The sequence below is a fragment of the Ruditapes philippinarum genome, unplaced genomic scaffold (assembly GCF_026571515.1).
Source record: "Ruditapes philippinarum isolate M1 unplaced genomic scaffold, ASM2657151v2 ctg12479_1_1_1_1, whole genome shotgun sequence".
NCBI lineage: Eukaryota > Metazoa > Mollusca > Bivalvia > Venerida > Veneridae > Ruditapes > Ruditapes philippinarum.
The window spans coordinates 1-22,468 of record NW_026863821.1 but is presented as its reverse complement, the minus strand read 5'-3'; the positions used below and the strand labels follow the sequence as shown (position 1 = coordinate 22,468).

Genomic DNA, 22,468 nt, shown 5'->3' with positions numbered 1-22,468 from the left:
TGTGCAAAACAAGTGTAAAATCAATATTGTGCGATGTTATTTATTGCAATAAAATTTCTGCATCCGTATGATGACGTTGTTTTTTTTGTTTTTTTTTATCAACGCAATTAAAATTTTGATAAAGATCTTGTTATCTTTCTGTTTTGGATTTTCAACTGTGTGTCATTTTCTTAGTTTATATTTATGGATATGCATATTTGAAACTAATTCTTGTCTTGCTTAAGATATTGCAGCACGGGTGAAAAGGTTAATTAGAAAGCAAATTACGTGTACTTTCTCATTAATGATAACGTCGTGTTCTTATCTGTACCGTGAGAATAAAATAACAAATTGGAATACGAATTATGACGACAATACAAAGAGAAATCTTATTTCAAATAAAAAGTCAGTTTTCATATATAATTGAATGCTTTTAGGACTAGTAACAATAGATACAGCTAATTAGTGTTTTAATTGTCTCGCTTCATTCTCTACTTTAATAACCTTTATCACTAGCTAAAGATGAATGTTCCTTGACATTTTGCTTCAATTAAAAACACTACAAACAAGATATGATGCTTTTCAAATTCTTTAATCAAAGGAATACTCTCATTAGCAAAGCCTGAAGAAATTATCCCCTGAAATTACAAAACACGATCGTATAATCTTGACCATCTTGGATTAATGAAATCTTTGATAACCATACATTCTACAAGAAAAAAAAACATAAAATGAATAATATAAATTTAAGCTTGTCTTATTTTCTAAAATGTATTTAGTTTAAAAAAGGATACATATAGGATATTTGTTTGCTTTGCATTTTGATCGAAATATATTTCACAAAGTGAACACTAGATATTATATTTTTAACCCTAGAAATTATAAAAAGCCGGTGTTCACGAATGAAATAAAATTTGATCTTACATATAAAACAAACAAATATTCCATTTACTTAATGCCTTTTTATGGGTTAGAAGTTATTTTATGGAATTTTACCACGCAACGAATTGCAATCCCATAAATGATGTCGACAAATCGTGACGTCACATTGCTTATGTTGAAAAATAACCTTCGTCTACAAAATAAATAAAAAATGTAATCTGATTTATAAAAATATGCCAAAGGAAAAATCCAAAATATGAATAATAATAAATGATTATACTGCACGAAACAGAGAATCCTAAAAGATTATAAAGTCCTCTCTAGTAACATGGTGTGAAAATTGCCAAGGAGAAAATTATCAAAGAATTCAAAGTACAATGCCGCTGTCCGTATATCTGGGCGTTAAGGAAAACTGGAATCTTATTTTTTTAATAAAAATGATAATTTATATTTTAGATTTAGACATGTCATAGTTCCAGCCTCACAAAAAAATCGATATGATTAGGTCGATTACTGACTACAGAAGTCAATTTTGAATAGACGGTGTCTATTTCAAATACATGGCGACTTCTTTAAAGTGGTTTATTCTTTGCCGAAATCGTTCGTATTTGAAAAGGTATTTATAGCTAATCTTTCGATTGAATTCACATTCAGTAAGTTTCTAAAACGAAGCAACTAGAGTGAGGCAAAATATTCTTCATTAAGTGTTTTAAAATGGAGTGATAAAGGGTCAGCAAACCGCAAACTCTATACCTACAAATTTCAACTCAATTGAACTCAAGTAAGGACACTGCCAAGAACATACAATTTTGATGGCGCATGTATAAACAGAAGCACAACACCGCAAAGAACACACAATTCTAATATTTAAGTATACACAGAACGCACTAAACGCAAACCATCAATGTTACAAATTCTTAATGTTATTTAATATTTTACATTTTTGGTCTAAGTTAATGTTCATAATGAACTGTATTTAATGAATATTTTATGATATTGTACTGAAACAAGAACAATAGATTAATGTTAAATAATTTTGATGGTTCCTGATAATGAAATAGATTTGCTTAGAAATACTATATGTACTGTTTTTAGAACGCATTTAACCAAGTAAAATATTTTTTTTACTTCATAAATATGCTTTATTTTCTTTTTTTCATGTAATGATTAATTGCTAGAGAATAATTCCTGAATATATATTAGACTGAGAGAATTACGTGACAATTGTAACACAATGCAAGGAGGTAAAGGCACATAGCAAATATTTCAGGCAGAAAACGTGATAAAATCATTATTTTTTGCGATTAGATACTAGGTAGTGCATTTTAATTTGCACAGAATAGATCCTGTGTGTATTCTGTAAAAATTAAAAGATGCATTATCACTTCGTGTAAAAGAGTGACGCTTAGAATGATAAAAAATGTGCAATGTCAAAAACTTTCATCGATGAGTAATAATTCCATTGTCAATTTTAAGATTAATTGATTTGTCAAATAATTTAATTAATGGCATCCAGCAATCAATGAACTTTCGATGATAGCCTATGATACGGTTAAAAATCAGTTGGTCTTGATAAATATATTCCCCCGATGTCAAATTAATTCATTTCATCACATTGTTAACCTAGATTTTGTTGTCATTATGATTTGTGATAGTGCTTGGGAAAGAGGGGTATAACGAAATACGTTGGAAGAAATTATGCGTTGATTTATACAATTGTTTTAACAAGTTGATGTCAAATGAAGTACTTGAAAGTGACTAAGCATGGTGTACTCCTTCATTCCTTTCGGTAATATTAACAATATCTTTTCAAGTCCAACCGACCGAATTTCATTCTCTTACAACGTTAATCACATAATAATATTCTGCTAATTATTTATGATTTATATATCGGTTAAACAGTAAAAAGCCAAATTCCCAAGAGTGATAAAGAATGTTTTGAATATTTTCAACAAAAACGTGCCGTATCATCATGCTATCAGTTTAATCATCCACACTAGTATTTTTTTCTCTCTTATTCACATTTGTATATGTTATCTCGTCTTCAGCGTTTCTGTTTTCCAGTTATAATTTATACAATTTTGAAATACAATGTCATTATTTCATTTAAATTTCTAAATTAATCGAAAGTCAAAAGTAACAAAATGTCTGTACTTAGCAATTACTTCGGTATATCTTTTTTATCTTGTTTTGTATTTGTCTGGTGTTGTTGACCTGTTCTTATCACTTGACCTAGTATAAATGTACATTGGGTAAAAACAAATGTTTCTCAACCATAAATGAGATCATTTGTCATCAATTAAATGACATTGGATCAGAAGCTGGTATTAAATCAAATTTCCCGGAAAACAATAATAAATATCCTACTATGTTTAATTGAATTGCCTGTATGTTTCTGATTTACACTTAGTCTAATACATGTATAATTCATTAATTTATATATAATTTGATATATAGCATGTACTTCGGTCAATTAGTCATAACATTTTTCAGTGTTTTTTTCTAAAACATTTGAATGACTTTAAATGTATTAAAGATTTACTAAATATAATGAACAGCTTTTTTACCAATTGTACCGGTTTTCTTAACTTTTTTTCTTATTATTATTCGTTGGTAAACGGATAATCATCTAGACGATGTTCAAATATTTTGCACAAACTACAGTTTTAAATTTGTAAAAGAACAGCAACAGTTTTTCCTGAATATATCTTGTACAAACCATGAACATAAATTCCATTCCAAATTGTCATTTACAGAATCCAATTACTAGGCCTTTTTATTGTCCCTGTCACTAAAGAAATTTCCTGCGGCAAATTTCACTCATGGGAAATCGACAAAGGACAATATTGTCTAAAATCTAGAAAATAACCAACAGTTTTTATTTAAAATCATATCCTGTTAAAATTAAAAAAAAAACAACGTAAAATGTATATGTTAAAGTTATTTTAAAACATTTTTGTGGTAACTCCCTCTAAAATCCGTTGCTTATTGCGTTCAGTTTGCTGGTTCTGAGTAAGGTCATATGCATATCTTAATTGAATTCAGTCAGATAAAAAGTACTAGATTAAATCTAAATTATTTTTTATTATTTTCAGTCACGCAATGAATGAATGTTTTTTTATTTTTATTTTGATATTAAGGTGTCAGTATCAACGAGAAAAGCTGCCTCGAGTATTGATGCTTTGTAGACTAACAAAAAACAACAACAACAACAACAACAAAAAACACGCAAACAAACAAAATAAAAACAAAAACAACAATTACAACAAACAAAACAATAACAACAATAATAAAACAACATTTTGACAATACGTTATGAGGGAAATATTAACATGTTTTATACACTTATAGTTAAATTGTAATTTAAATTTATGTTTATAAGTTGAAAAATCATACGTGTAATGTATATATGTGAAGGAGCCAATGAAAATGTAACAGATTAATATATTAATGACTACACCGTACTAGGTAAAACTTTAGATGTATAATGCAAAATATGTTAAATTGTACTATTTTCAATCGCCAAAATGTCATCGGTTTCTTAAAGATCAAGATACATGTCTGAATATTTTACCATAGGATGATATGTAAAAAGATATAAAAGTGCCTAAAGCTTGGTAAAATTACTTAATTTGAACAATTGACATTGCTATTGTACACATAAGAATAAGATTTAAAATTAATGAAATTAAGCAAAACTCTAACTGTTTTGAAATTGAACATTGGCCGACAGAAGACATATTACATTACAAGAATCTTGAAACTGGACCTCACTTTTATTTGTTTCAGCTTTTTTTACTTTGATAGTTCGATTGAGAAACAAGGTTTTGCATCTTATATCAATCTATTTCGAGTTCTACCGGTTATAACAAGCGCGTTAAAAGTATAGTAGATAATTCAGAAATAAAAGCACATAATTTTTCGTATTGCATTGCAAATATCTGGTAATTGCAACTCCAGGTTCATTTTCTGATCTTTAAAGACATTTGTCAAAGTATTTGTCTTTAAACAAATGTCACAGTATATATCTAGGCTTTCAGAAAAGATATATAAATTGTACTTTTGTCTGCCTCATTAAGCAGGACAAAAATGAAAATGAAATACAATCATTCGTTCGTAATTTATTCTAGATTTTGCTTATTATTATGCTTTTATGGACTTCAACTATTTTGTAAGTAAAGCTTGAAATTCGAACACTGCATAAGCCGGTGCATAGAGAAAAGGGAGATTTTGCGCAATCCATAATGAAGAGATTCAATACAAACGTGCAATCTTCCCTTATTTTTTATGTTTCCGCGGTTTCTGTCGTCTTTAGAACCTTCATAAGAATTACATCTTAACTATAATTGATGTGTTGTAATTGTTATTTTAATATCATTTTTTGAATGTTTGTTTCTGCATCTTTTGTTACTGCTTTCGATGGTTCTTTTGTCTGCAAAATTCCACAACTTTCAGAAGAATTACATCTAAATGGTTATCAAGATATGAGCCGCGTCACGACAAAACTAACATAGTGTGTTTGCGACCAGCATGGATCCAGACCAGCCTGCGCATCCGCGCAGTCTGATCAGGATCCATGCTGTTCGCTTACCAACCCTATTACAAGTAGAGAAACATTATTATCATTATTTTCATCATTATAATAATAATAATAATAATAATAATAATAATAATAATAATGATTATTATTATTATTATTATTATTATTATTATTATACTCTAAAAGTACACCGAAATTAAAAGCTTCTGGAAAAAAAGCATTTCTGAGGAATAATGGGTCTTTAATAATTAAAAGTATATATTTTCCTACCAACTAAAAAGACATGGTTCAAATACAAATGAGCCCCGCCATGACAAAAGCAACATAATGGGTTTGCGACCAGCATGAATCCAGACCAGCCTGCGCATCCGCGCAGTCTGATCAAGATCCATGCTGTTCGCATACTAACCCTATTACAAGTAGAGAAAATGATAGAGAACAGCATGGATCCTGATCAGACTGCGCGGATGCACAGGCTGGTCTGGATCCATGCTGGTCGCAAACGCACTATGTTGGTTTTGTCGTGATGCGGCTCATATTATAATTATCATTATTTTTATTTATTAATGTTTGTTTCGCACTGTTGTAAAACGAATCAGAAATGAGCAAATTATTCTCGTTTGAAGACAAATTCGTTTGTGAGACATTGTAAGCAACAATCACGTTTGTGGGAGCACATAGCTAACGAATCATGACATTTGCAAAGCGTTATCAATGGAGTAATTCAACTAAATTAATTTGTTTTCTTCACGCGCCAGTGAAATGTATGTCATTAAAACAAATAAGTACATCATTTTTATGGTATCATTTGTAGCATCTTTGATCGAACCATTGGTACAGTTTAAATAGACTGATATAAGTACAATTGTATACAAATTAAGTACAATTAACAAATATGATTAGAAATAAAAAAGGACATCGAGCAACAGTAAAAAACTACATGTGTATAGTTCTTCAAAACATGATTCTTTTTTAATGAACATCCTCTGTTTTCAAGCAAAAACACTCAAAAAGGCATGTCTTTATCCCCTATACACTTTTTTACTTCATCTAAAACACATAATAGCTAAGCGCACTTAAACAACGCGTTTGGCATTATTAAATACTTATTACATCTACACATGCAAGTGAAATTAGAAGCAATGTTTCTCTTTAAAACATCTTAACGGCTAAAACAATACCATCTCACGTCGTTTTAACAAAATAAATGAATGACTGGAATTTCTGGACAATCAATCAATTATTTACAATTTCATTTATCTATCTTATTGTATTTTTGTTTGTTTATTCTTTTTGCGATTTTAGATCAAATTAACTGATCCAATGCAAAATTTTAGTTCAATAATTTTAAATCTACTTATAATTGTGCAAATGATATTTTTCTACAAGTATAAGCTCAACCAATCTAAATTTATATCTTTTTTAATGTAATTTTTTATATCATAAACTGTTTACGTGATTTTACACATGGTCATCCCGTTACCTTTTATTGAACATGGGCATGCAATGGACATAATATTGTATTTTTCGTTCAGGTTTGTGTCGCTAGCTAGACAACTGAAATTGGCAGTTACAAAATCTGAAAGATCATTGGTTTATATCATAGATATAGGATGGACATGATAATTCAATTTCAACTACAATTCGTGAGACCTTCTTTCACATTGTCAACAAATCAATGAATTAAATGTTATGTGTACTACAAATGACGTAAGCCTTTTATCTAGCAATGTCAATGACCATTTGGAAGAAAATACTCTGATAAATGTTCTCACTTATATTTCCCTGACGTGTTGTAAAACACGTTTTGAGCTCATTTCACAGTGAGTTTGGCCTACATATAACTGATTTATTGCAAAAAAGGATAAATATGTTTCATAATTCTAGTATTTGATATAATAACATGAGTTTTCGTAATAAGTTTAAGGAAGTGTTAGATTTTGTATTTCAATTATTTTTGCAAATGATTATCATTTGGAGCTTTTTTAAAACTTAAATACAATTAAAAATAACTATTTATTATAAACAAAGTTTTAGTTTGACTCATAATGTTTATATGAATTAATGGTAAAGTGTTTTCTTTATTTGCTATTATTTCACACTGTTATGCAATTTTTATTTACTATTTGATTATAGAAATTTAATAAAACAAAATCATAGTGCTAATTTATATTGACATATTATTACGAGTTAAAAACTTTAAAATATGCCAGCGGTCTATACGTGTTAATAAACTGGACAGTCCAAGAAATTAAATCCTAGAAACAGATATATTTGCATTGTATTAAGGAACATAATATAAATTTAAATAATTACACCAAGATGTCGTTGTACGCATTGTCTTAAAATGCAACATTAATCGAAATCAAGTGAATTTTTAAAATTTTAAAAAGATAATCTACGTTTGACAAGCATTTCAACAAGTTTTTCTGACATTTTTCATAATATGAATAATCGTATGTAAAGAATGTACATGGTCCAATAAGACAAAATAGTTAACTTTTGTCTCATCTCGTCTTGCAAGAAAACACCAATATATTCAAAAGTGTACTTTTATGCCAAGGACATTTTCGATTGTCATTACACGTTGGCATGCCTTAGCTATTATGTTTAAGAATATACAATGCTCAAATTTGATCTAAGAAAATATTGATAATTGCTACAACCTTTTTGTAAATATAGAAAAAAACATGATTTGACTTCACAGAACGTAGATATATCATGTTTAAAATTCTACAAACTATAACTGGTCACAATATGAATATTTAGTGTCATTAAAGAAAATTAGCAGTTTCTTTTAAAGAAAGGACCAATACTTGACCTGTTATAGGGAACACAGCTTCCCGTACATACTTTACTCTTTCGTTTGATTCAAATTCGACATATTCAATAGGAATTTCATGGATTTCAATAAATTTCTGTGAATAAAATATTTTACTTAAGGATGAGCATAGTATGTCTTTAAGATGTGTTTGAGAATTTCATTTTCTGTGAGAATTTCGTAACAATGCCTTTATGCCAGAAATGACATGTTTAATATAATAATATCTGTCTTTCCCTAGATTAATCATGGAACACAATATAAAATAATACTCCATTCTCACATGCTCATGCATTATTAATTTTCGACTGTTTTCGTTGTGTTGAATTTCAAATTTATATTCAATTAAATCTTCGGAAGTATCAGCAAACAGTTATTATTTATGCATTCAATAGACACTGCTTTAAAAACTGAAAAGAAAATAAACATGAAGCTTGATTCACGGGAATGTTTTAACATGTAAGAGTATCAAATTGTTTATTCATGAAATATTAATGAGCACTTGCTTTTGTAATTCTGAATTTCTAATCTTTATAAACATTATTTGAACTTGTATTAGTAATGGTATACAGTTTCTACTAGAGTAGATTTTGTTGGAAAGTACAAGAAAGCAAAGTGTAATAACAAACTGTGTGAATATTCTAAAAGTATCTTTTAAGTAACATTCTTCTTCTTTTTTCTGTTAATAGACGACAATTTACATATATTTGACAATAAATATGTCAATGTGCAAACTAATGAATTGATTTTTGTAGTTGTCATGTGTGAACATATCATACCAAAAAGTCACTGATAAATTTGTATTGAAATGTTTTTTATACTGTAAAGATTGGTAATGATATGAAACATTTTACCTTGAAGGTAACTGATTTGATTCATGTTGCTTTTTGTACATGTCTGGCTGCACCCGTAAGTTACACTAATGTGTTTTCTGTGTGCGAACATTACCTTAGCAACATCGATTTTTTTTCTAGCAACATGTGCCTTTATCATATTTATAAAGCTTTGTGTTGAATGAAAACCTCTTGTCATTATTCTGTAACCTATTCATAACAAAACCTTATAACAGAAGTGTAATACAGGAATGTTTATTTTATCCTTATTAAGCAAATCCGATAGAAACAATCACTGTACAACATTGAAAACCGGTTTTGTTTACCATGGATATGGATTATATTTTTTTTGTATATGACACTGCATGTTTTGATATAGTTTTTTTTTATTGTTTTGTATTAGAAAAAGCGTTCATTAACATATAATTTCTGAAAATTGTGGTCGTACAAGCGATGTTGCCCATGTCTTTTTGTCCCTTAAATGTTAACTCATAACATCTATCTAAATTTAAAATATTTTTGCCGCTATGTCGCTTTATTATATCGAATAAATATAATGCATATAATACTCATCGTATATGGGTATTGCTTTGCGTACTTTTGCAAATTTATAACTAGACTAGTGTATACTTGTTCGAATCCCATCTTAGGATTCTTTCATGCGAGAAATCTATCCAGCTACCTTACGGAAGCATTCTACCTTACTGTGTTGGTGTGACATTTTAATGTCTAAAAACTGACTAGAACTTTGCATGTCCTTATAAAAACTTATTAGGAGAAATAAAATTCTTATTTATTCTTTGTAAAAATACATAATTTCAAATTATGATGTATGATTTTATTTCTTAACTCCTAATACTTGTTTTATTTCACCTAAGTAGGCTGTTAGAACTTCTTATTCAGAGTTACAAAGTTGTAATTAAGTTTATATCTCAAATTGGAGTAACAAAGTTGTAATAAGGTTTATTTTATCGCTCCTATTTAGGAGGAGTATCTTAATCCTTATTAGGCTTTTATAACTCCTAATTATAAATGAATAACTCCAATTCAGTTTTGTTCAGTTGTAATTAGGTTTATTTCCCCTAATTATGAGTTAAAGATTACTTATTAGTTGCAACTGGGAGTAACAAAGTTCTAAATAATGTTTATTTTATCTCTCCTATTCAAGAGAAATATCAAAATCCTAATTAGGCTTTTATAACTCCTCATTATAAGTGAAGAAGTCCAAATAAGGCTTTAAAAATTCGTTAAACAATTTCTTCTAAGAATATTACATTTTCTTCAAGACTGTCCCATATAAACATTGACATATGATTAGAGAAGTTCGACTATGCGACCACATACATACATCGAGGACATGTTATAAGGAAAGTGACCGTGTCACAGGTTTCCCCTTCTCTTTTGAGATAGGGACAAATAGTTGTTTATCCTTTTATTAAATGACAGACGTTCAAACCATGCCATTTCCTTATTCATAAGGAGGCTAATTTCCATAGATAGGTCTTGAATTGGTTTATGTACAACAGTACTAATTCAAACTAAACGGGGGATCAGTTTTCGTCCTTTTAAAGTCGCTATGAAATTTTCAAAAGATCATATATAATTTATTGGAAAGTTTTAAGTCCACAGTTTTTTCTACTTTTCTTTCTGTGCATATAATAGAATTATATTATTTTTGCAAAAAATGAAGTTAATAAATATAAAAAATATATAATATGCACACTTTCTTTGAAAATATTAACCTGAGGGCAGTTTTCTACGAACTTAACGTCTATATTCGACTTATCCTACTTGTAATAGAAAGAAGTAATGTGATGGACTGCAAGAAAAAAGTAGATTAAACTTGAGCAACCGCTAAATTTTGACACAGGTAAGACTATACATATTTGCAAGCCTAATCTTAACCTGATGAATTTATAAAAATGCACTTTGCAAGCTTCCATTTTTTTAGAACCTTTATCAGACTTGGCATATTAATATTAAAAATTCTTAAGTTTTATCAACCTGAAGTACAGCCCGTTCTGACTGCATGTTCATCCTTGCTTACATGTATCTGAATATCTCTTGATCTAAGCTCATTAAAAATCTAAACAAATTCTTTTATACAATTTTCAATATGTCTTTATGTATATGTAACTGACTGTAGCATATACCTTTAATCTTTTATTGGTTATATTTTCTCAAGATGGACAAAATACAAAGCGACAAACACGTTAAAGTAAGACACAGCTAACGTAATTTCAAATCAAACGATGTCCATCAATTTAATGCCATTTCTACGGAAGCATGGAGAGGACATAGTCGATTTATTTTAATAATCTGTGGGAACAACTTATTTGTAGAAGTATTTTTTATTAATCTGTGGGAACAACATATTTTGTGAGAAAAAATCTTTTTTTATTCTGTGGGAACAACATATTTTGTGAGAAAAATCTTTTTTTTCTTCTGTGGGAACAACATATTTTGTGAGAAAAATCTTTTTTTATTCTGTGGGAACAACTTAATTTGAGTAAAAAAAAAATTATTCTGTGGGAACAACATATTTTGTGAGAAAAATCTTTTTTTATTCTGTGGGAACAACATATTTTGTGAGAAAAATCTTTTTTTATTCTGTGGGAACAACATATTTTGAGAGAAAAAATTCTTTTTTTATTTTGTGGGAACAACATATTTTGTGAGAAAAATCTTTTTTTATTCTGTGGGAACAACTTAATTTGAGTAAAAAAGAATTTTTATTCTGTGGGAACAACTTATTTTGTGAGAAAAATCTTTTTTTTATTCTGTGGGAACAAACTATTTTCTGCTATATTTTTTTCAATATCTTGTTCCCTCAAGATAATAAGTTGTGCGAACAAATTAATTATGTTGTTTCCACAACATAATTCAACCAATCAAAATAGCGATTGCCACAAAGAGTGACTGCAAAGTTAAGTCCCTTTTTAAAAAGTCGCCATTTGCACACAATTGCAATAATGGCAGAAGAATTTAGAAAATTATTAGAATTCCTACGTTCTAGAGGATTAAACAACTCACAGCTTCAGAGCATTGAAGCAGATAAAGTTAGTATCTTTAGTACCATATAAAAATTGAAAGTGAGGATCTCTGTAAATTTTGTAAAATCATAATGTTTTCTGTACAGTATGCATGATGTGATCCGATTCCGGGTCAGCTCGGCCCTGAAACGTACTCGGCCCCCGAGTCAAATCGGCCATATACCAACTCGGCACGGGTCAACTCGGCCCACTTTTCAATTATTTATATTTAGGTTTGTGTAATCACTATTTTTTGTAATATTTGTAATTATGTATAATACACGGACTTAATTTTCAGCTTTTGACAATTACAAACAAATTAAATGAAATTGGTTAAAGACATTAAAGGGACTCTTATTGTCACAGGCTATTATTATCAATCAGCGTGTTCGTAAGGATACCGATTAATTAGGTGATAATTATGATTGACGCATGCATTTAAAATTGATTAGTGACCACCTGCAATTAATTAGAAGCTTAATTATGATATTAAGTAAACATGTTTTTGTTTCATTTTTTTTTTAATATTACTACGTTAAATATATTTTTTTTAAAGTGGGCCGAGTTGACCCGTGCCGAGTTGACCCGTGCCGAGTTGGTATAGGGCCGAGTTGACTCTTTTCCATGTGATCCAGTGGTAGAACAAGCGGTGTTTGTCCTTTAACAAAGCACTTTATCTGCATTTTATTGCTGCCGATGAAGCTGTGACTGGTTCCTGGCAAATTGCATGGAAAAAAGTTTTAAAAGGTCTTCAGTGTAGATCTACCTGTTTTTTTGTGTGTATATACTGATCGATATTTAAAGCCACAACCAGGTATGTATATTAACGGTATCCGCAACTCTATATATTTAATCGATAAAGGTAAATATATGCTGTCGTGACAGATAATCCAGCCGGACTGTTGATCGTTATTGATTCTTATCAGTTTCACGGCGTAGGCGAGATAATTTTTGACTTTTGTAAATAAATGTCTCATTATATGTTTTTTTTTTTTTTTTTTTTTTTTTGGGGGGGGGGGGTATATTCTTTTTAAAAGTAACCCATAATAAAATGCTGAAAAAGAAGTTTTCAAATCTATATTTTGGTAATCAATGTACTTACTATAAAGAAAATAATGACGAGTTGAAACACAGGAAAAAAACTTTTTATCTCTCTCCAGACTGTCAGAACTGGTTTAAAAGATTTCACCTCTCCGTGCATTCTAAGGTTTGTTTCATCAGTTGTCCAAATTTTGCAATATTTTTACCAAAAGATAGCACAGAAACTGATCTTTTGAAATGTGTTATTATTACTTAAATAAATAAAATATTTGCAGATTTGCTGCGAATAAAAACACAAATAATTCAAGAGACAAAATTGCGCCATGCAGTAAGAATATAAGCAATGAATATCACGGATATATTATAATATTTCGTCACTTTTTTGGCCGAAACTGTAAGAAAATATTAATACAAACATTCATACTGCATATCTGTCTTTCTTCAATTATATTTCTTACTTGTATATATTACCAAAAAAGAAAAACCAAATGCCAGAACTATTTTAATAAAAACAGCATTGAAGAAACCGGGACAGGTATTGTGTTGAAACTGGACTACTGATCATGCTGATAGTATGCTTGGTTTCAAGAACATTCCTCTTGCAGAAAGTTTCTTTTCATTGAATGTCATTGCTGTTCAGCAACGGGATAATGCAATAAGTAATGTGTAATGCCCTATAATGCATTGTTCTGTTGTTGGCCAGACCCTCTTATGCAGTCGAAACGGATATCAAATTTAGGAAAAGCATTTAATTTATTACTGGATAATTGCATAATTAAGATGTGTTCATGCTGAAAGGAAAGAAAATTGACCAATTTCTGGCAACATGTTGCAAATTCACTCAAAGATTTCTGAAACTTTAAACAAAACTAAGTCTCTTTTTCCTTTGAAGCTCCTTTATGTCACTATTATATTATATTAAAACTACCATTCTCAGTGTATATTTGGTGAGGTTTTAATCTGATATCTATAAAACATAACATATGTTCATTTGACAACATATTTCAAAATCTCATAGAGATTTATAAATTAAAAAAAAACCATCTATCATTGATGGACATTGTGACTTTCAGTTACAAATTATACTTCTGATATAACAGATACTATATTTTTTTATAACTTCACTAATAGGTTATATATATAAATAAATTTATAAATAAAAGTACTGTCAAAAAAGTGTGTAAAGTAACATGTAATTTAAAGCACCAATTAAGTTGTAATGGTAATTTAATTATTACATTTTGAAATGTAATTGACCCATCCCTGATGCTCTAATAAGTAACTTCAAATACAGTACAGTACACTACAGCACATATCATAGCTCAGCTCAGCTCAAATTAACAAAATACAATACAATTAAGCTTGAGTCTGCATGAAAATAACAAAATCAACATATTTTAAAGCTCTGAAACCATCTACTGTACATTTGTGTATGATTGTACTGAACATAATAGGTATAAAAAACAACAAAGAGTTATAAAAGCTACTTTAAAGATACATAACTCATGCAACACAAATAAAGCTGTGTGTTAGTTGCTGATGTAGACATCATTTTTCCTCGGAAGTCTAAACTGCATTAGAAGCGCTGTAAATAATAAACTGAAAATAAAAAAGCACAGAGTGCATAATCAGAGACAAGCTATTGAAACAAGATAATCTTTGCAAGCCAAATTTTATGGAAATTATCATCTGGTCCCTCATGCAATATAGCAATACATTCGGATGCTAGTCATGTAGGGTACACATGTTGATGTACAGTATTTGTGATTTTTGATTATAAAGATTATGTGATTGCTTTACATCATTTTTATTTTATAAATTACAGATTGATGCAGATGCCATTCTCAGCATGAATGACCAGCAATTGAAAAACTACATTGTGGCTTATGGAGACAGGGTGGCAACGGTTGCATTTTGCAAGGGTTTAAAGAATACAGATCACAGGACTGAGAAAACTCTGGATAGAATAAGACAGAAAAACCTCCTCTCAAAGAAGTGTTCAAAACTACAAGGCAATAAGCATGCAAAAAAGACACAAAGAAGGGTTGAGCTGGGTTTAAAACAGTATGACTTTTTTACTAAAACTTACAAACAGGTTCGGAGTCAGTGTGGTGGGGGCATTCGCCATTTATCTGTCACCGTGGATTCGAAGTTATTAGAAATTTTACAGTATGGTAAAGACCTCTTCTTCCCAGATGGACACAACTGCTTTGGCAGTCTTGATGAATTTGAAGTATCTTTATATGATTTTCAAGGACATCCTGCAAAGTTAGATCAAACATTGGCTGAATGCTATGATGAATTCAAATTGAAACTTCTCAGGGTGTATGTTTATACAAAGAAGGTCAGTATTTTATCTGTAAACTAGATATTGTTAAGATCAATGGCCGGATCCGCATTTTCAAGCTGAAAATTACAAGCCCCTCCTGTCATTGAATTTTGCGTAATATGAAGTCTTGTTAAAAGGAACGGGTTATTGAAAATTTCTGGTAGTGTTGCATTTAGCTTTCACCGGTCACTAGACTGATACACAAAGTTCTGTAAATATGTCTTAATTTTCTGTGATATTTACAAATTTGTATATGGATATAAAAAAGAAAAATCTGTGTCAGAAGAAAGTCATAAAAAAAACAACACAGCCCATGAGATAATTAATTTGATTTATTTAACAACCGATTTCACTTTCAATCATCAGGTTTACAAAAGTAACGTCACATATTAACTATGATAGTAACCCTGATGACCGAAAGTAAAACTGGTTGGTAAATCAGTTAAATTAATTATCTCTTGGACTGTGGTTTTTGTTGTTTTATACATGTATCTTATAAGTATTTATTTGACATTTGAATAAAAAAGTTAGAATTGCATTTGTCACTGGTAGAAACATTTCCTTCATATAATTAAATATTTATCTCAATCAGAGTTGCATTATCACATTTTAGAAATGTCCAGTCACTGATGGTGAAAGTACATGTACTGTAGAACAAACACCTCAAGATGATTGTCCTTCAGTTGATAGTTTAGAGAAACAAGTAACTCCAGAACATACACATGTACCTCCGCAAGAAAGCCTGAGTTTAGGAGAAGCTTCACCTGGAAGTTGTTGTGTAAAAAAGGCTGAGGAACATATGGTTGAAGCTGGGACTCCAACTGTACTCATAAAACAATCAGTTTTACAGGTAATAATTAGGGGTGTCTGTTATTATATTTATTCTAGGTAACTTAATAACCAGACTAGATAGACAAAGAGTTTTGCTCTGCTATTCATAGCATGTCTGATTAGCAACACAACAACAACAACAACAACAGCAAAAATTCAAGACAAAATTAAAAATAAATTGTGCTGTCCTCAAATTACATGTATATAAAGATATTTGATTAATAAATTATATAAGAATAATTGTTTAGCTCGCCCGAGCAAAAAGTGCTCAAGATGAGCTTTTATGGTCACCTTTTGTCATGCGTCATCCTTCGTATGTCAACTTTTTCGTCCAAATGACATCTCTTCCGTTCATCGAAGTTTAGGGATTCATGCAGACCTCTAGTCGCCATAACAACCAAACGGAAAGTTTTGAAAATCTTCTCATAAACCAACGATCAGAAATCAAAATAACTTGACACAAATGATCACTCTGTGACACTCTACTAAAATAGCTAACAAATTAATTGAAACTTAGCCATCTTATTAGGCTTTTTCACTCTTATCACACTATATGCATTATTGAAACCCATGAAAAATCTTCTAATCAAAAACCTCTTTGCTCGATTTGTTTAAATTACTAATTTGTCACAAATGGTTTTTAGATAACTACCTATAATGTTGAACCCATTGTTACAGCAACCATAAACAAAAGTTAAGTTATTTCCCCCATTGTAGTGAAATGATGTATCATGGAAAAGTAATATCAAACGATTTCTTCCCCATAATATTTCTGAAATCAAGGGTTATACATTTAAGAATTAGTGGCAGCTGCATAAGTTTACTTGAAACAACAATTTAACACTGCTTGAGAGAATTAATTCATATGAGTTATATTAACACTTGTTTTAAAAGGGACCAAGCAGGTTCGCTCAAGACGACAGTTGTGTCTGATGTTGAATCCTGGATTTCCCCTGTCATTCATTTCCCGGGAAAAGAAGAAGTTTAAACTTAAAGGTGACTTTAACAAAAAAAAGAAATAGTTCTTAAGTTTAAAATTTAAGTTTTTTTTAAAATTCTTAAATTAAAAATTTCACATTTTGTAAAAAATTTGTATTTTAGACTAACTAAAATTTATAATTTTACTTTGTGACACCCAAACAAAAACCCCCGGGTTTCCCAGATGAAAACCAAAATCTTTACAGTAAAAATTTCTAGCTAAAAATTTCCCTTTGTATTAAAACCCCTCAACGAAAACCCTTAAAAATTTGGGTTAAATACAAGCCCAATACTAAAAAAAGTTTTTCTAAATGCACTTTTTCAGAAAGAAACCCTTTTGGTTAGCAATATAACATTGTCTAGGGTTAATGTTACGCAGTTTCAATGCAGATAATATAGTTCATTCGCGACAGAAAGAACACAATATCATGCTTTTCTTTGTTGTTCAGAATCAATAAAAAATACAGGTATACATTGTATCATTTATGGTTTATTTTTGTTTGTTTGTTCTAAACTTCTTTACAAATATTTCAGAATAATTCACCTGACAGAAAGCGCCAGTCAGAATCTGAAGATAGTGATTCAATGGCAGCTGCAGTTCGTGCCAGTTTAGATGACAAGTATACGTTCATTTTTTAAATCAATAACAATCAATAAGATTCAATAATAATGAAACTATTCTTCTGGCACCTAAATGCTGACAACAGGGCTTTCCATGTTAAATTTTAAGGCTGAGCCTATAGTCCAGTGTTCACTAAGGATCAAGATCAGGATCAAAAATTAAATTTTGTAAATATTCAGTAAGTGTTGTTTAGAGTGGTACCAGCCTCATTTGTTGCACATGTAAAATAGAGCTAAAATTTCACATAATTACATAAATTTTCCAACTAAATCCTTTTTTTTGATTAGACGGAATTCACTTTTAAGAGTTGATCCAAAGTTTGATCCTGATTCTGAAATTGATCCTTGTTTAAATCCAATTATTTTTGTATTTATATAGTTATAACTACAAATTAAATTTCACAAAGTGTCAATTTTTGTGTAAATCTGTGGATTTCATCATTTTTGATATATACCAAAAATTATTTTGCTCAATATCATCAAATGAGGGCAGAAAACAATGAAATTCAAATCAGGATCATGCAGTTTGATCTTGATTTTTCTTAGTGAACACGGGGCCTGATTCTTGTTATATAACCGTTTGGTACTAAATGTCCAATTTTCATGAAATTTAATTGGAAAACACAATTTGACAGGCAGGTCACATTTTAACAAGCATCGTGACTATTATGCATCTATAGCTGTTATAAGTGTAATATTTTGGGAAAGTTTTTTTATCTTCCAGTCATCATGGAATATGATGTGACATGATACAATTGGTTAGTAATATGCACTGTGTTGCATTGCATTTGAATTTATATACAAAGATACTTTCTGCAAATTACAAAATGTTCATTCACATTTACTTGAAAAAAGAATGTATCACTATCTTTGGAAAATACTTTTTACTGTTAGATATATTTTGTCTGCCTGTTTTTCAGTGGCAAATCCCTACAAGAAATTCTAATAGAATTGTCATCCCAAATTGACCAGCATGGAGATGCAAACTTGGTTAATGTGGACAGAAACAATATTCTTGATGGAGCAAGAAGGGGCTTTACCAGAAAAAAGTTTAGAGCAGAGTGCAAACTAAGTATAAAATTTTCGGGCGAATACGGAATTGATGAAGGAGGACCAAGCCGAGAATTTATGATGCTGGCATTAAAGGCAATTCATGAGTCACCAATATTTGAAGGGGAGGAGAATGCAAAAATTATCTGCCCTGACCTTCCAAGTAAGTTTCTAGTCTGCTCTTTTTCTATTGTTTTGAAAGTCCCAACTGCCTGTTTTAATGCTAATTTGATCCCTGAATTGAAAAAGCAGTAGCCCTATAGTAATCAGACAGCCTGTCCGTCCGTTTTTGTACTGTGATAGCTAAATTGAGCAACTTTTGACACAGACCATTCATATTTCATACATACTTAGTCATAGTTTACGTACAGGTTCAGACATCTATACTTTTGGGTTTTGAGTTTTTAGGGCTTTTTTACCTGTATGAATTAAATGGGGTCTAGCAGTTTTTCCCAATTTAATTTAAAAAGTTCCATTTTTTAACCCAAAAAACCTATTAAAAATAATGAAAGGACCCCCATTACTAAGCATAACAAAAATTTTATATATCTCACCCAACCCTCAAAGGGATTTTCCCTGAAACTCAAACATTTTTTTTGGTTAATAAGCTCATTCCCAAAACCATATATCTGCCCTTTCTTTTGGCTGAATTGATTTTTAAAAACCCTTTGGGTTAGTTTTTCCCGTAAAGTTGAAATCCCCAGCCACCATAAACATATCAACAAAAAAAGGTCTCGAATAAAAAACCCTTTTTGGTTTTAAAATTTCCCTATTTTCATTTTGTATTTTTGTACGTTTAGGGGTAAAAGGGGTTTCACCCCATGTACTACCCTTCCTGAGAATAGTTCAATCATGCTTTTTTTACTGGAAATTTTTTTTTTAATAATTTTATGTTAACTTTAAAAAGGGAAATTTAATTTGAAATGATTTTTAAATTTAAAATTTTTAGGGGACTTTTAGCAACCAAGATGCTTTTTTTAAATAAATCACTAAAGGCATTTTCCACTGCGGGAGGAGCAAGTGACAAAATTGGGAAAATTTAAAACCAGGAAACAATTTAAAGGGTTTTTCGTTTGGGCTTTAAATGAATTTAGTTTAAGGGTTTAAAAGAGTTAATTTTTTAAGTATTTTATAAAAAAGGGTTTCAGTAGTTTACAAAAAATTGATTTTCTTGAATCACAGCAGAAAACAAAATTTTAAATTACCCAATAAAGTAAATTTTTTAAAATGGGTTTAGGATTTAAAGGGGGGCTTCAGAGCTCAATTTGATATGTTAACCCAGAAAAAACCTTTCTACAATGTTTTCCAGCTAGAAATTTCTCTAAAAAAATAAAAATCCAGACCAGAGTGATAGTTTTCAAGGGTAAAATGCAGTTCTTTGTTTGAAGCAAGGATACATGAATCAGAATGTGCATATTTGTTTATGTTTTATGTTTACAGGTGCAGACAGGAATGATTATTACATCTTTGGCAATATGATTGCCTATTTCATTGTGCACAAAGGACCATCTCCTTGCTTCTTCTCCTCCACAATGTATCAGTTGTTAGCTGGTAAGCCATGTTACCCAAACATTGCAGACGTTGGGGATTTTGAAATTCGAACACAGTTACAAATGGTATGTTTTTGACTGTTCATGTTGCACTTATTCTTGTGACATAGTTTGTAATGCCCCTCCATCCCCTCCCCTATCAAAGATGAGTCCAGGGAGGATATTGTTTTGCAAATGCCGCTTGGGCAGTTAGTAGGTTGGTGTTTTGTAGACACTTCATTTTCAATCAATAGCTAGAGAACTAGAGGCTCCTCAAAATTCACTCACTATTTTTGCACAAAATTCATTTCTGAGTTCTTCGTAGCTGTCTCAATTTCCAAACTCAATTTTGAGATCTCAAACTTTAATAACTTTAATTTTTGGATGAACTCATAGTTAATCACTTATTAAGCATCTGAGATTTGAGCTGAGTGTTATAACCTTGGGGCCTAGTCTTGCTGGTTTTTGAGAAATAATAAAGATAGATAAAGGTTCTCCTACAGACAAAGACTTAAAATATGTTCTTTAATTTGAGAGCACATATCTGTAATAATCACGCAAAGTGGGCTGGGTTTTTTTTTACTTAAATCATTCAAACATGGTGACTCTTGATTAAATTAATTCAAATGTAGCAGTAGGGTCAAAATTTTTCAAGTGAAAGTGTTTATTCAATTAAAATGCATTTTAGTTAAAACAATGTATAAAACAAACATAACATTTTCTGAAGTTACATGAAATGGGGCAGATGAAGGACTTGCTCTGTTCCCAAATAATCAAAGGATATAAAGAATATGACAGGATATAAAGAATTTAGAGCTAGTCATTTGTATGCTCATTCTTATCCTAGATTGAGCTATCATCTCCTGTCAGGGTTGGGGGAAACCTGTATTAAAACAAGAATACTACTGTTTTTTGCCGTATTTTGAAACTTGATTCACCTTGTATAAGCAGTCGTATATAACCAAGTTGATTACCAGTCTTGTTCAATGTATGCTCTAGTTATAGGGGTGTTTGGTATTTTTTTATTTATGGAATTTTTGTCAGAAATTTCAATAAGAAAACATTGTAGACTCATTATTCGGCATCTTATTTGGTATATTTTTCCAGATTAAAGAGACAGAGGACCTCAGAAAAATTTCACTTCCAGAGTCAATCATGCAAGCAGTTGAGTATGTGGGTGCAGTCCCACTTCTTTCGTTGAACAAGAAGGACAAGATTCTTGATGCTTTGCTAGATTACTTTGTGTTAAATCGTGTGAAAGGTGTTCTTCCCCAGTAAGTATGAATAAATTGATATAAAATAAAATAATTCATATCTAATTAATTGTGAGTACAATTTGTAAGGTAGGAATTGCTAGTGGCAGACTAGGACCTTATTGCATAAATAAGCATTAATCATACTATTACCAGGCTGTTCTTTTTTCTTTTAGATGTACATATATTTTTTATTAACAACATTTCTGAAATAACAAAAATACTAGTAAGTCTTACTGAGCTCAAAAATACAATACTTAAAGTTAAATCTTGACTCTTGTTTATACAAGTGAGCTTTGCAGAAATCACAACATTAGTCAATGTTAATTATGCCGATGACATTAAGGTGAAAAGACTGAGTACAGAAGAAATAGAAATGGGATTCAAAGTGGATATGGGTGTTTTGTAGTATCTGGTGTTTGGACATACTTCAGGGTTCTTTTTTCTGTGTAAGAGTACATGAATATTATTTTCCTGGTTAGAAACAGAACTTGGCCAAATGTCTCTTGACAACAAGTACAAAATAGATTTAATCATAAGTTCAATGAAATGCATGAGTGTAAATCTCTTTTCTTGTTATCAAGCTAAAACATTGAATATATAATTGTATGATATTGCAGATTTCTCGATGGTCTGTCCTCATTGGGCATTCTGAAAGCTATCCGGGAATTTCTTGTTACAATGAGGCCGTTGTTCATTTACCAGAAAGCAGCTGCAGCGACAACAGCCTACATTGAAGAATTGTTTGT

General features: G+C 30.4%; 2 protein-coding genes and 1 long non-coding RNA gene across 4 annotated transcripts; 2 read left to right on the top strand and 1 right to left on the bottom strand.

Annotated features, from left to right (window-relative positions):
* Window positions 1-11,917: 11,917 nt before the first annotated feature.
* LOC132723420 (uncharacterized) lies at window positions 11,918-16,584 on the top strand. 2 transcript variants are annotated; one of them, XM_060708136.1, is made up of 3 exons: window positions 11,918-12,114; window positions 14,954-15,472; window positions 16,071-16,584. In XM_060708136.1, exons 1-3 carry the CDS (start codon window positions 12,028-12,030, stop codon window positions 16,347-16,349), a joined length of 885 nt encoding a protein of 294 aa, XP_060564119.1. In that variant the 5' UTR covers window positions 11,918-12,027; the 3' UTR covers window positions 16,350-16,584. The 2 variants fall into 2 exon arrangements, with proteins under 2 accessions (XP_060564119.1, XP_060564120.1); XM_060708137.1 differs by lacking the exon at window positions 11,918-12,114 and adding an exon at window positions 12,174-12,901.
* LOC132723421 (uncharacterized) lies at window positions 13,333-16,715 on the bottom strand. Its single transcript, XR_009624741.1, has 3 exons — window positions 16,580-16,715; window positions 15,218-15,389; window positions 13,333-14,727 (listed from the first exon to the last, which is right to left on the bottom strand). It is a non-coding gene; the product is annotated as an uncharacterized LOC132723421 (long non-coding RNA).
* Window positions 16,716-17,247: 532 nt separating this feature from the next.
* Window positions 17,248-22,462, top strand: LOC132723418 (G2/M phase-specific E3 ubiquitin-protein ligase-like; the record flags this gene model as incomplete). The annotated part of the gene is made up of 6 exons (XM_060708135.1): window positions 17,248-17,284; window positions 17,801-17,886; window positions 18,808-19,100; window positions 20,378-20,553; window positions 21,574-21,740; window positions 22,340-22,462. Coding segments are annotated over exons 2-6 (794 nt in total), but the record flags the coding sequence as incomplete, so codon positions are not given.
* Between the last annotated feature and the right edge of the window lie 6 nt (window positions 22,463-22,468).